The 15,978-nt window shown below is 36.9% G+C and overlaps 1 protein-coding gene across 1 annotated transcript; it reads left to right on the top strand.

Moving 5' to 3' along the window:
• Positions 1 to 9,860: 9,860 nt before the first annotated feature.
• Positions 9,861 to 15,566, top strand: gja4.L (gap junction protein alpha 4 L homeolog). The gene is given in 2 exon segments (NM_001171972.1): positions 9,861 to 9,990; positions 12,162 to 15,566. A coding segment is annotated over 1 exon segment (1,059 nt). The 5' UTR covers positions 9,861 to 9,990; positions 12,162 to 12,185; the 3' UTR covers positions 13,245 to 15,566.
• The last annotated feature ends 412 nt before the right edge of the window (positions 15,567 to 15,978 follow it).

The following is a 15,978-nucleotide window of genomic DNA, read 5'->3' as shown; positions in this document are numbered from 1 at the left end:
CCTTGGCGCTGCTGCTTTTGTGCACTACTTTTGATTTCAGTGTTACTGAAATCCAGCTTTGTGTGTTGTCTCTATAAATATAGCTGGACCTTCAAGGGTTTTAAGTCCATAAATCCACATGTTGAATTACTGTTTATGTGCATGTATTCATAAAATATGAGCACGATTAAATTATTTACAGTCTTGTATGTGGTTAGGGTTTTCATTTATTTTCTATGTAATCAAAGCATTCAGTATAGACATTTAGCAATTCGTACCCATGGTCCTTCATGATTGCCTCCCCACTGCAAACATTGTCATTAATTAATTGAAGAGTAAAATAATACGTTAAGCTTGCATCCTTTTTTTTCTGCCTTTAGCCTAAGAGATGAACTGAGAACTGCACCACGTGCTCTTGATCTGGGAGTATTAGAGAGATAAGCATGGAGGGCTCGGGTGCCATCAGGTCTGTAGCCTCAGGCAGGTCTGCAGTTACAAATGTGAAATTATCCCACCAGTATATACCAGTTTTGTTGCTATATAGCCTTCTCTAGGAAGGTAATTTATACTTACAGACAGTTACACAGTTTAACAAACCGGTCATCTCAATCACCACCTGCTTCTCTAGCCAAAACAAGCAAAGTTATACAGGTATGAGACTTGTTATCCAGAACGCTCAGGACCTAGGACTTTCTTGATAAGGGGTCTTTCTGTAATTTGGATCTTCATACCTTAAGTCTACTAGAAAATTATGTAAACATTAAATAAACCCAATGGGCTGATTTTGCTTCCAGTAAGGATTAATTATTATTATCATCTTAGTTTGCATCAAGTACAAGGTACTGTTTTATTGATACAGATGGGGCATGACCTTTCCGTAATTTGGATCTTTCTGGATAAGGGGTTTCCGAATAACAGATCCCATACCTGTACCATTATGAATACAGTATGAACTGCAAATTCAGCAAACACTGTAGCAGTTACCAAATATATCCAGAAGGGGTCACTGATGCACTTTTGTGTATGATCATGACATGTCACCACAGCTCCTCCTTGGCACCTGCATGTTATTAGTCACAAAAAAAGTTTTATAAATCAGTGAAGCTTTAAGAATCCAGCCCTGCTGTGGAAACCGCTTTAATGTTTCATAATATTTTAGAGTAGATTATGCTGGGAGCTGTAGCCTAACAACGTTATGTGACAGCAGAAATCCTGTGGAAGGTTAATGATTCCCTTAAGATCAAATCTTTCCCCCTCTAAGATCGTGGTCTCACGATCAGGATCTGATCTTTTAAAAATCTCAACATCTATGGCCAGCTTAAGGCTTCATTCACTGATGAAATATATGCATTTAAAATGTATGCTGAGCGTGTCAAAACAGAGTATGGCAAACGCAGCATGTTGCAGTTAAAAGGATGCTGCTGAAGTAACATGCAAATACAGTACTCCCCCCCCCCCAATCAACGACAAAATTATTATTGTTTTCAATTTATTCCCTTAAGAAGTAAATGTAGAAACTCTAAGGATCACCCTATGTGGCTTAATATAGAAGTAAAGAAGGTAATAGGAAAGAAGAGAAAAGGCATTTAAAAACTACAAGTCTGTTGGGACAGAAGCTGTATTTAATGAGTATAAACACTTTAATAAATGTTGTAAAATAGCAATCCATAAGGCAAAGGAAATGATTAGCGCATTGTGGCTGAGGCTAAGACTAACCCCTAAAAGTTTTTAAAGCATATTAATAGTAAAAAGATTCAGGTTGAGACTGTTGCTCCATTAAATATTGGTACCAGTATGGTTGTAACAGATACAGAAAAGGCAAATGTGCTAAATCCGTTCTATTCTTCAGTGTATGCAATAGAGGAGTCTGAGTTTCCAGGCTTACCTTGTAGCTGCACTGATGGCTCAGCTCATTCTAGTCCGTGGCTGACTCAGGATATGATTCATAAAGCTTTAATAAAAATTAATGTAAACAATGCACCAGGGCCAGATGGCATACACCCATGAGTTCTAAGAGACCTTAGTTCAGTTTTAGACTGGCCCCTATTTCTGATTTTCTTAGATTTGCTTTCATCTGGTATGGTACCTATGGATTGGAGAAAAGCTGATGTCATTCAATATTTAAAAAGGGATTATGATCTCATCATGGCAATTATAGGCCAGTAAGTTTGACATCTGTGGTGGGCAAAGGCTTGTTAAGGGATCACATTCAAAATGTTGTCCTAGTGAATGGCATTATGAGCAGCAATCAGCATGGCTTTAAGAAGGATGGGTCATGTCAGACAAATTTGCTTTTAAGGATGAGGTAAGTAAGATGCTGGACAGTGAGGGGCAGTAGGTGTGATCTATTTGGATTTTGCCAAAGTGTTTGATACCGTGCCCCACAAACAACTGCTTTCTAAACTAAGGTCTGTTGGGCTTAATGAGGTTGTTTGCAACTGGATAGGAAACTGGCTACAGGATCAGGTACAGAGGGTGGTTATTAATGGTACATTCTCTTCTTGGAGTAAGTTTCTTATTGGGGTCCCTTAGGGCTCAGTATTGGGCCCTCTTTCATTTAACTTGTCCATTTATGACTTAGGGAAGGGTATTGTAAGTAATGTATCAGTGTTTGCAGATGACACAAAACTAACTATTGTGAGAAGGTAAGCAGGGACCTGGATTCTGGGATGGCAGTGGATGTGATTTACTTAGACTTTGCTAAAGCATTTAATACAGTGCCACACAAAAGGTACTGGTTAAATTAAGGGATGTTGGCCTGGAACATAGTATTTGTACCTGGATAGAGAACTGGCTAAAAGATAGACTACAATGAGTGGTGGTAAATGGAACATTTTCTAATTGGACCAGAGCTCTTAGTGGAGTACCGCAGGGCTCTGTACTTGGTCCCTTGCTTTTCAACTTGTTTATTAATAACCTGGAGGTTATAACTTTGGAGTCCCTGTAGGTTTTTTACAGTGAGAGCTGTGAAGATGTGGAATTCTCTCCCTGAATCAGTTGTACAGGCTGATACATTAGATAGCTTTAAGAAGGGGTTGGATGGCTTTTTAGCAAGTGAGGGAATACAGGGTTATGGAAGATAGCTCATAGTACAAGTTGATCCAGGGACTAGTCCGATTACCATTTTGGAGTCAGGAAGGAATTTTTCCCCCTCTGAGGCAAATTGGTCTTCCTCTGGAAGGCAGGGGTAAAAATAGAGTTAGAAGGTTGAACTTGATGGACGTGTGGCTTTTTTTAACCTAACTTACTATGTTACTATGTATTCTATGAGGGACTGTGTTTTTTGAAAACCTTAATAAGAACATAGCCATGTAGCAATGCATCTGCAGAATATAAGAAAAACATAATGAATAGCAAAACCGCAGACAAGGAAATGAGCAGCTCTGCATTTCCCATTGATAAGCCATGTTCCTGCTACTTGCCTTCTTAGAACATCATGACCAGGAACTGAGTGTTATATGGGTTTTACAGATTACAAATTACATCATTAAATATACATGAATCCCTTAAAGAAACCCAGACACACCAGAAATCCTGAAAAATCATTTGTCTGACTCTTCTCTGGCACCCATACCCTTTCAAAGATCAAAGATACAAACCCAAGAGATGCTGTGAGTTATAGTTAAAGCAGTAGTAGCTGTATATAAGATGATATAGATACACATTTAAAATGCACAAAACCTAGTTTGTACTCGCCTTTTAGTAAATTGCTAATGCTGGGGCGAATTTAAATTTTTGGGTAAAATATTCAATATTTGAACTTTCAGCCTTTAGTAAATATGCCCCAATCTGTTGGCACACAGCATAGGAACCCCACACTTTTTGTAGTTGCCCTAATCGGATTGGGCACTATAGAGGTACAGTTAAGGGATATGCTGATTGGTCTTTCTTTAAACACCTGGTATTGGCCAATAATCCCTCTTATGCGATCCTGGTTAACTGAGGATTTTCAGTCCTTATGAAAAGTGTAGAGAAGCTGAAGCTCCTGTTCCCTTTCTGCTGATCCAATCATTTAGGCATGTAGCCTGAATGAAAGGATAATATATGACAATATAATGGGTGGCCATACATACGGTGCCTTATGTGGTATCTGTCAAGGCCACCGGTTAATGTGGCCACCTTTAGTGAGGGTTAACACACATAATATTTGACACGAGAAGAGGTTAAACTAAAATGCTATAAATTTTGTATATTGAGTTCATGCTGTGATCTCATAAGTAACCTTTTTAGAAGTATAGTCAAGATTTATCCTTTCTTCTCTAAGCTGTATAGGTTTTATAAGAATCTTCAGCTCCAACAGTTTTATCTGTGAAAGGAGCTTCTGAGGGAAATGTTGTTTTTTGGGTCAGTTTGGCTTGTTATCTTAGCAGGTAAGGGATGAAGAGATGGGATTAATGGGAGAGAAGTGACAGTGTGAGTCTAGGCAAAAACACAGCGGCGGAGCAGCATCCTGCCCACACTTGTATGATGTTGTATGAGCTGTGTAGCTAATATTAAGTTGCATTTTTTATCACAGCAGGCGAGAGGAATGCTGGTTGGTTGTGGAGTTGATATTTATATTTTTAAGACCCTACATGTGTGTGTCAGGAGCCCCTTACCTGTCTTCACATGCCAACTCTATCTGTTTAGGTTGGTTGACTAGCATAGGATGGCTTTGGTACTCAAGCAAACATTTCAAAGAAAACTGGAACCTTTTCTCTGTTTGTATAGTGTGCTTGTGATGACATTTACAGTGTCTTCATGGCCGTGAGTGCTACAACAAAATGAATATACTGTCTTATGCAGCACCTGCTATATAAGTGTGCACTCCAAAATGCAAGTATTCTCACCTCCTTTGAACAAAAACTAAATTTAAAAAAACTCTCTCTCTCTAACATAGTAAGTTAGGTTGAAAAAACACACATCCGTCAAGTTCAAATTGGCCAGTCCTTGCCTCATAGCTAAGATTTTCCATACCTTTCACCAGCTTAGTTGCCCTTCTCTGGACCCTTTCTAATTCAATAATGTCTTGTTTGAGCAGTGGAGACCAAAACTGTATGGCATATTCTAGATGGGGCATTACCAGTACTCTGAACTTTCTTAAAACTTGAAGTAACTAAAACTCATTTACCTGGTGTATAGCTTCTATCAATTTTTACTTTTCAGCACTCAAGGTTGGAAATGTAGTAACTGGTGCCATACATAGCATACATAAATAGCAACTAGCCATCTATTTACTTGCTACACTTATAATATTAATATTGTGTTGTTCTGGGTTATCGAACTTTAAGCAATGTTGCCCCTTCTATGGTTTGGTTTTACAAAAAATTCTGTGAAAGTACACATAAAACTGGATGGAGTGAAAAGGGTGTGGCCCCTCACCTGAAAACATCTTCTGTTGACTATGATATAAATGTTCAACATTGGTTTATTAAATGCAGATCTCGTTTTACCCAGAGCTTAGAGCTGCATTGTGCTTTCACTATATTTGTTGGTCAAGGAATTGAATCATTAAAGTGCATGTTAAGTCTAAAATAGAATAAGGCTAGAAATGCTGTATTTTGTATACTAAACATAAACATGAACTTACTGCACCACAAGCCTAATCAAACACAGGGGGTCACCATCTTGTAACTTTGTTAAACATCTTTGCAAGACTAAGACATGCTCAGTGTGGTCTGCGCTGCTTAGGGATCGTCATAAACAAAGCTGCTTGAGTTTTGCATGGCTGGTAAGTAAGGCGGGGGCTCCCCCTGCTGTTCATAAGTATGATTGTTTCCCTGCTCAGCAGTTAGGGACCATCTGACAATTCCTATCCACAGCAGTAAATCAAGGGAGAATTTCACTGCATACAGTCAGGTTTCTTATAAAAACGGTACACATTTTTTAATTCAAGTATATTGGAGATAGGTTTCATTTTCATTAAAGAAAGTAATAATGGAATTTTATTTTTTTGCCTTTACATGCCCTTTAAATTACTTAGCTGTAGTTTTCAGCAGTAATAATACTATATATTTCAGCATTCCATAGACAGCATCACATTATCTTTCTAGAGCATGCAGAAATGAAATGAAATAATCGGATACCATTTCTTCTGGCTTTACAGGTCCTCTAGGTCTTGTATCAAAATATAGCATCCTGGTTGAGGATAATATGGTACATATTTTTGCCAAGTTAATTGCTGCAAATATTCAAAATTCAAATATTAATTCCTGCAGCAGCTATTGGTTTTTTTTTTTTGCTTGATTGTGTTACACAGTTTCCAGCACCTGAACAACCTCAGCTACAGTATATTATAGCCATATTACAGTGCACCCGTGATCCACCCATTTTGTATATAGCCCAAACATTCCATTTACCAGGGCTGTTCTGGCAAATGTTAATAAGCATTGTATTCTGATATATATTAAGGATAATTTTTTAACAGTAAATTTGGGGGCAATATTTAATTTCCCATTTGCCATTTATCCCATTATCCCTTACAACATAGTAGAAAGAGGGAAAAATACCCTACATTTTGACATAAGCTTATTCAGCTAAATGTATGTAAAAAGAAAAAAAGTTTTATAGACATGAAGTCATAGACACACTTCCATAAATACTGTGTATATATATATATATATATATATATATATATATATATATATATATATATATATATATATATATATAATATATATATATATATATATATATATATATATATATATAAGAACGTAGAATCGGATATAGCACTCCTGGGATTTTTTTAAAAAGTTCAATTTTATTTCATGCTTAAAAATAATCAACGTTTCGGCTACTGTCTAGAGCCTTTGTCAAGATTAAAAAAATTAATTAAACATGCCCTATTTAAAGGCCCACCCTGGGTGTTACCCTCAATCATATCACCAACCCACCATCATGGACACACCTCTCCTTTAACCCCCATAGGTACTATATAGATTAACCCTCTAAAACATATGTACATAGTAATGTCGTGAATCAATTAAATACAAAAATTGCATAAAAAGAGAGATACATGTAATAAATAAATGTATACAGGGTTCAAAGTTAAATTCTAGAGTGACTAGTGTCTTTCATAGCTTATCTGGTATTAAGGAAGCAATTAAAGTAACATTGTTCATTGAGTCCCTTAGGAGACATAGTATCTAAACGCTTAATCCAATATGTTTCATGCTGTAACAGCAACTGAGATCTATCACCGCCTCTTCTTGGCTCAGGGACATGATCAATGCCAATATATCTAAATGTAGGCAGATAAAGATCTGGCTAAGTTGTGCCCTAATCCTCCATTGATGGCTTACACCAGGGGGCATAACCTGCGTGACTTGCTGGTACTAACTGACCCGGTGAAATGTTACCAAAAACATCAGCAGATGTGGCAAATCGGGATGTTTCAGATGTCCCAGTTGCACGTCGTGCAGGTATATGTCCCCTGGTGAGACTTTCCATCATCCCCATACAGGACAAAACATTAAAATTAAACACCGGATCACATGTACTACCACACATGTTGTATATATGATTACTTGCCCCTGCGGCCTAGCTTATGTAGGGAAGACAGATTTGACTTTGAGAATCCGGATGGATGGACATAGATCTGCCATTAGCACAGCATTCAGGGATAATCAGACAATAAAGCCAGTTGCAAAACATTATTTGGAGATGGGCCATAGGTTGCCTACATTTAGATATATTGGCATTGATCATGTCCCTGAGCCAAGAAGAGGCGGTGATAGATCTCAGTTGCTGTTACAGCGTGAAACATATTGGATTAAGCAGATACTATGTCTCCTAAGGGACTCAATGAACAATGTTACTTTAATTGCTTCCTTAATACCAGATAAGCTATGAAAGACACTAGTCACTCTAGAATTTAACTTTGAACCCTGTATACATTTATTTATTACATGTATCTCTCTTTTTATGCAATTTTTGTATTTAATTGATTCACGACATTACTATGTACATATGTTTTAGAGGGTTAATCTATATAGTACCTATGGGGGTTAAAGGAGAGGTGTGTCCATGATGGTGGGTTGGTGATATGATTGAGGGTAACACCCAGGGTGGGCCTTTAAATAGGGCATGTTTAATTAATTTTTTTAATCTTGACAAAGGCTCTAGACAGTAGCCGAAACGTTGATTATTTTTAAGCATGAAATAAAATTGAACTTTTTAAAAAAATCCCAGGAGTGCTATATCTGATTCTACGTTCTTATGCATTTTTTCCTTCGGAGCAGCACCCGGGTTATTGCATCATCTATACTAACGGAGTGCGGATCTGGTTTGGTCGTATATATATATATATATATATATATATATATATATATATATATATATATATATATATATGTTTTTTTAAATATTTTGTCTGTGTTCTTTACATAGCTCTGGCATATCCCGCAGTGATTTACATAGATTATACATTATTCATATCAGTCTTTACCCCAGTGGAGATTACAGTTTAAGGTTAAACACACTATGGGCATTTTTATCAAGTATTCCAGGGGTGCCATTGTTACATATAGTTACATAGTTAGATAAGTTGAAAAAAGGCAGTCCATCAAGTTCAATCCCTCCAAATGAAACCCAGTGTCCATACACACACACACTGACACCTCCATACACTCATATAAACTATATATACTCACACACTAACTATAGATCTTAGTATCACAATAGTCTTGGATATTATGTCTGTCCAAGAAATCATCCAAACCACTCTTAAAGACATTAACAGAATCGCCCATCACAACATTGTATGTTGTCATAAAAAGTATTTATTATGTGATAATATCCTGGACTCTTAGGGGCAGATTTATCAAGGGTCGAAGTGAATTCGAGGGAATTTTCGAAGTTAAAAAATTCGAAGTAATTTTTTGGATACTTCGACCATCGAATAGGATACTACGACTTCGAAATTATTTCGATTCGAAGTAAAAATCGTTAGAATATTTGACCATTCGATAATCAAAGTACTTTCTCTTTAAAAAAACTTTGACTTCAATACTTCGCCAAATTAAATCTGGCGAATTGCTTTGTTAGCCTTTGGGGACCTTCTACAAACTTTTTCCAAGTCTTTACACATCGAATAAAAATCCTTCGATTCGATCGCTGAAATCCTTCTAACCGAACGATTCTTATTCGATCGTAGGATTGCCAAATTCGGTGAAAAAACGTCTAATTCGATATTCAACGTTTTTTAATTCGATGGTCGAATTTCAAAGTTTTTTGTACTTTGAAATTCGACCCTTCATAAATCTGCCCCTTAGTGTGTTTATTTCAGGGCATGGGTTTCAGGTGTTCTGGGTGACAGGTCACGGGAGGTGGTTATACAGGACTGATGCCTTGACACTGCACCAGTCATGTTATTACCCTAAGATAGTAAGTTAAAGATGTGGAAGTTGGGTTTTTATGAAATGTGTATGTCCATTTAAAAAAATGTGCATATATTTTACATTGGTCAGATTACCATAAATCAAATTATTAAATCATATGAAAATCAGGTAAACTGACAGCAAGTTGTGATTCCGAAATAATTATATTTTAATGAAATTAACCCATATCTGGTAACCGTATAAATGTAAAAGTAATTTTCTGTGTGCTTCTATACCTGTGTATTAGTTATATCCAAATCACAACTTGCTATGTGCAACACTGGATATTTGCTCTATATAAAATGCTGTGACTTCTCAAAAAAGAATCATAGAACATCTGCACCCATCTATGGTACACAGCTCGATATTCTGGCACTAAACAAGTTAAACATTTCTCCAAGCCAAGCACACCCCTAATATCCTGCACCTCCCATAGTCCGCCCCATTGTTTCCGCTTTCCCCTGTGGGATATTTTTGAAAAGCAAAGGGCAACATCTGAATGCCTCTCTTATCACACAGCTCTTGGCACATACGGAATTTATATGGCTTTACCAGTGAAGATTGGCATTACAACTAGCTCTACACACAATTTCTGGGCATGCCAATGCAGGTGGGGTGCCTATAGCTAGAAGATCTACTTTGATTATTGCTGGTGAGTATTTAGACGATAATCTGTTCCTAGAAATGTATTGCTAGAAGATATGTTCTTGTCCCCTCACAAAATGTTCCATAGTACAGTCTGAAGTATTACTGATTATTTAACATTAACGGGAGTTTTACAGAGAGGAATTTACAGTCCTCTATTCATCATCATCATCATCATCATCATCATCACCATAATAGTGCTGTTAAAATGAAGTCCTTTGTGATAGGAGTTTTTGAATGCACTGCCACAGCATTCTTTATGTTCCCTTGTGGCTTTGGCCATTTGGTATTTATACAAGTGGAGACTTTTTTTTTTAACTATAAAAGGGTATCTCAGTGGGGTGTCATTTGCAGTGTTAATGTACTACATGCATATCCCTTAACACACCACAGAAACAAGAGATAATTGAGTATATTTTGCTTTTTAAATAAGGAGTACCAATTCCTTAGTTGCTAATTCTTTACATATCTTCTGTTTAAGAGCTATCCTACCTGATGTCTTTTGGTTGCAAACGTGCTGAAAATGTTGGATTGCTTTCACTGGGGAAAATGAAAAGTTTAGGACCAGTAATTGTCCCTTTCATCATGATCAATATACTGATCCCTTTTTATTAAAAAGTAAAGGATATAGTATATATATATATATATATGTGTGTGTGTGTGTATAAGCTGCATGGTATCCATCAGTTTAGTAAATCATCCTATAGATTGATACATTGTAGCACAATAATACAAATTAGGGATGCACCGAATCCACTATTTTGGATTGAATGATTTGTGAAAGATTCAGCCGAATACCGAACCTGAACCCTAATTTGTATATGCATACGCAAATTAGGGGTGGGAAGGGGAATTGTTTTTTTACTTGTTTTGGGACAAAAAGTCATGCGATTTCCTTCCCCACCCCTAATTTGCATATGTTCGGGTTCAGCCGGGCAGAAGGATTCGACCGAATCCCGAACTGAATCCTGGATTTGTTGCATCCCTAATACAAATATACTGATTCTGAAACAAACTTTGTGTCTACTTAATCAAGTTTTATTATCACAGCTAGAATTTCCCAAAGATGGGCATGATATATACAACCTACTCCCGCTCAGTTTTACAAGTATGTGTCTATTTTTTGTGGGGCAATTAACTAATTAAAAACAGCTATTCAAGGGGAGTTATATTATTTTCTAGCCTGGACTATTTAATGTTAGTGTTGTTACTAGAATCATGATAAAACCCTTTTATTTTCCATACTGAAAGAAAAAGCAATTCAAAGTAACTTTCCAATACACATCACATTATATTAACATTTCCAATGGTTTTAAAGTTATTTGAAAAACAAATTGCTAGTAAATCATTAAACATTTTATGTAGTGTATATTGGAAAGTTGCAAACAACATTTTTTTTTGGGTGGAGAACCCATTTAAGTTCCAGTCTATACTTCTGCAAATAGCTCATTTAAGCACCTGTTGGCCTCTCATTAAATGCCTAGCATTACTCTTGAGCTGTGGCTTTGCACAGACCATAATTCCAGGACCTCAATGTACAGAAATGTATCCTACCCAATATAAACATAGTAAAATTACATTATAAAAATTCAAAAGTACAGTTATTTATACCATGCAGTTTATATGGAATATGGATACACAGAAGGCCTGAGATTAAGAATCCTTTGGTTTGGTATTTAGCGGTGCTGTATTGATGAGGGGAAGGCTGGGGGAGACACATAGGCATCTCTAATAAGTTGGCTACATCTCTAAATCAGTGGTAATGAAAGGTACCCAAAAACAAAAAGATAAATGTTTTATTTTCTAGCAAATAGTTGTCATGTAGCATGCATATTTTATAGGTTTATATAGTTTTAAAGGAATGATCTGGTAGCCCTAATCTTTCTAAAGACATGTAAAATCCACATTATTTTAGTTAGCAGTTAATGAGAAATGTAATGACCAATGCAGCATGAAACTATTCATTTTTAAACCAGCAGGTAAAATTTGAATTTAGCCACATTAAATACAGATAAATTAAACAAAGGGAGTATTTGAATTTACATAAGATATACATTTCCAAGCCCAATCTGTTGGCTTTAGTTCTTTTTTAATCAAGGAAGCATGTGGAGGTGACCATGTATTTAAGATAAAGGACAAATTACACTGCTGAATGTAAAGCTTTATTCTGTTTTACAGGGGGAATACTAAGATCAAAGCACTATGGGAGACTGGGAGTTTCTTGAAAAACTATTGGATCAGGTGCAAGAGCATTCTACTTCAATCGGGAAGATCTGGCTTATGGTGCTTTTCATCTTCCGAATCTTGATTTTAGGTTTGGCTGGGGAGTCTGTTTGGGGAGATGAGCAGTCTGATTTTACTTGTAATACAGAGCAGCCTGGATGCACCAATGTTTGCTATGACAAGGCCTTTCCCATATCTCATGTCCGCTATTGGGTACTTCAGTTTCTATTTGTCAGTACACCCACCTTGTTCTACTTGGGCCATGTAATCTATCTTTCAAGGAAAGAGGAAAAGTTAAAGCAAAAGGAAAGTGAATTGAGGGCTTTGGATGACAAAGAGCAAGTTGAACAGGCTATAGCTATTATAGAAAAGAAAAAATTGAAACTGTATATCCAAGAAGATGGGACAGTCAAGATCAAAGGAGCCCTAATGTACACCTATCTAACTAGTGTTATCTTCAAAAGCATATTTGAAGCTGGATTCCTTCTTGGCCAGTGGTACCTTTATGGATTTGTGATGACTCCAATTTATGTCTGTGAAAGAGTACCATGTCCCCACAAAGTAGACTGTTTCGTATCCCGACCCATGGAAAAGACTATTTTCATCATTTTCATGTTAGTGGTGTCTCTCATATCTTTATTTCTCAATGTACTGGAGCTTATTCATCTTATCTGTAAGAGCATGATCCATGCCTTGAAGAAATATTCACAATACATCCCTGCCAACCGATACCCCAAGAATGAGGACACGTATCCAGAAAAGACATCAGAAACAGCCACAGCACCATTCCAAGACAAATCCTATATTTACCTTCCTATGAATGAGAATATCTCATACCCACAGTACAAGATGCCAAATGAACAGAACTGGGTAAACTTCAATACAGAGCAACAGCTAGCAATAAGTGGCAATACCCAGTCACCTCTAGGCCATTACAGCCTCAGTGCCTTTCTGCCTGTATCTCCAAAAACTCATTCAACAGTGGAAAAGGCTAGCACCAGAGCCAGTAGTTCTGCTTCCAAGAAGCAATATGTTTGAGGCAGCTGTTTGCACTATTTATTTTCTCAGTCTAAATACGAGGCAAGTTTTCTACAGAACCATTCTTCAATTTCAGGTTGCTTAAATGTTAAAATAATTTCTGTTCAGTGACAAATAATAAATCACTACGTTCCTGAGCAAATAGGTTTCCTCAAGCTTTTATGATCATCTTGATGCTCAATATAGGCTTAAAATACATTCAGTTACTGTTACTTTCTCCTGACTGCAACCTTTCCTTGCACATGCTATGTATGTATGTTTTTGGCTATGGAGAACTCTTATGTCTACAGTTTCTGTTTTATTACAGTTAATGAGATTTAATTGATAAAACTGTATTCTAAAGGTGGCCATAAACGGGTGGGGGGGGGGGGGTAAATACACACTCAATTAAATTCACAATATCGAGCATGCCTTGATGCAATTCATATAGGTACTTGTGGCCATAGTCGCTGGTTTAAAATTGCGGTGAGCTCCAATGTACCCCTTCAGCCAGCTTTGATAAATTATGGCAAGTGAAACCATTGACATTAGAGAACCTGAAATAAACATCAACCTGGACATGCCGGCAATTCAAGTGTTTCCTTAATTGGTTGTGTCAATAGCAACAACTGACGGTAAGTGAATAACTGCTAATGCCATTGTGTTAAGGTGACAGAGTGGTTGCTTAAATATAAACCATTCCAATAACAGAACTAGTAGTTCCAGAGCCCAGATGCAGGCCGTCCACTCGTGCCCTCCACCGTCCTCTGAGGGGGTACAGGCCCAGGTGCAATCGCACCCGCAGCACTCCTGGTAGTTCCACCCCTAAACCAGTCATTAAAGGCACTTATGTCTTAAGACTCCCCTTGCACATTACACAATGCAATTCTGCTGGAATTATGGGAAAACACTGCATTGGGTAAAACTCATTGTAACCTGTTCCCTAAATTGCTTTGTACAGTGAACTTCATTAAGTATATGACCCCCAAAAGCTGAGGAAATAGGGTGTGCTGTGACTTGCGGGCACACAAATTTCCGTGGATGCAACATTCATAATTACTCTGCAGTTATGGGAGAAAAAACACAGCATTGTGCTTAAAAAATGTCCTAAATTTACACTTTGCACATTTCACTGCATTCATACAAAAGGCATCTTGGCTATTTCCCATCCAAGTACTAACCAGGCCCAACTTTGCATGGCTTCCAAGATCAGGCTCTTTCAGGTGGTATGGCTGCCCCAACTTCTGTTTGACTTGCCATAGGAAATTTTATGTTGCAAGCTATTTAGTTGCTGCCCACAAGTACACAAAATCTAGGTGAAAATACTGTGATGTGTGCACTGTGTACATTGCAGTTGCTTGATAAATAAACCCTAGTATTTTCATGGTGGCAAATTAGTCCCTTCATTAACTGGTTTACCTATGTACTGTTTAAAGGGATATTATGTTGATCAAATAAGGATTTATGAATTAATACATTTTTTGCATGATTTCCTGAATAAAAGTAACTCAGGTTCTGAAAAGTGATTCCTACCAAAGTTATTCTTTGTTAAACCTGGGCAGGCATTCAACAATTTGTTTGATAATGTGTGTACTTAATGTATTTTGAATAGGGTTTGCTCATTAGAGATACCATAGCATAGAATAAACACAAATAAACAGAAAACACACACTGTTCCTGGTTCCCTGTTACATCATTGTGTTTGCTGAACATTTAAAAATGAAATAATGAAAAATTATTACTTTGAAGTCAGATATATTTTTCATTCTATTTAACAAATCAGCCCTACCAGTTTGAAAATAAATACCCTCTCAAGCTCTCTTTTTTTCCATTACATCCCCAACAGAATTATACAGTAGTTAACATTTGTTTCTCGCTAAAACGGATGACCCTCAACAAAAATAGCTCAGTCGATGAGAAATATGCCTTGTGGAAAAATGTGTCCAACCATAATTAAATATATTAGTTTGACTGTATGTTCTACAAGACTGGCAAGAAATGTGTCTCCTTGGCCCTCAGGCTTACACTCTTATTAGGTAGAAGTTAATAATAATAAGCAGTTATATGCAAATATGTTATAGCTGTTTAGCTCTCTTCAACTCTCATTGCTATGTGTGAGAGGTACGTCTTCTCTGCTTAAAGATTTAACAGCTGTGTGTTCTTTCAAGATCTGTGTAGATTTTAGCCATTGTTGTTACATAGTAGATGAGGTTGAAAAAAAGAGACGTAACCAACCTTTTACCCAAGTGAAACCTGCTAAACAGCGAACTGAAGGCAATATCAATGATATATTTTATGTGCTGATCTGCTGTGTGTATCAAGCATTTTTCAATAAAATGTTTCTAAAATATTGTTTCCTAATTATTCACAATTTTAAGAAAAATATTATTTACGTACACATATTTTACTTGTCGTGTTAGTTGAAGACAAATGTGACATTTTAGACTATGATCACAATGCTGAGCCACATTGAATTATTCCCTGCTACATCCATAATCTATTCAAACCCTCTCCACTTTCTGGGAAGTCCAAACATAATCAGACAAATGAGTGCCTCTCGTGTACAAAGGTTACATGCTAATCCTTTCTAAGAATGTTGTACTTGAGCATCCTGGACTGTGCATGCCAGGGAGAAAGATGTGTTTCTAAGGTCAAAGTCAAAGTTCACTCCATTTCGGGCAAATTTGGTCTAACAAGGTGTGGCTCTGTTTTGATAGACACATAATGTAAGTGTTGATTTGTTTCTTAGTAAATA

Source organism: Xenopus laevis, chromosome 2L, assembly GCF_017654675.1.
Source record: "Xenopus laevis strain J_2021 chromosome 2L, Xenopus_laevis_v10.1, whole genome shotgun sequence".
NCBI lineage: Eukaryota > Metazoa > Chordata > Amphibia > Anura > Pipidae > Xenopus > Xenopus laevis.
The sequence above is the reverse complement of the archived record's forward strand: the minus strand, read 5'-3'. Positions and strand labels throughout refer to the sequence as shown.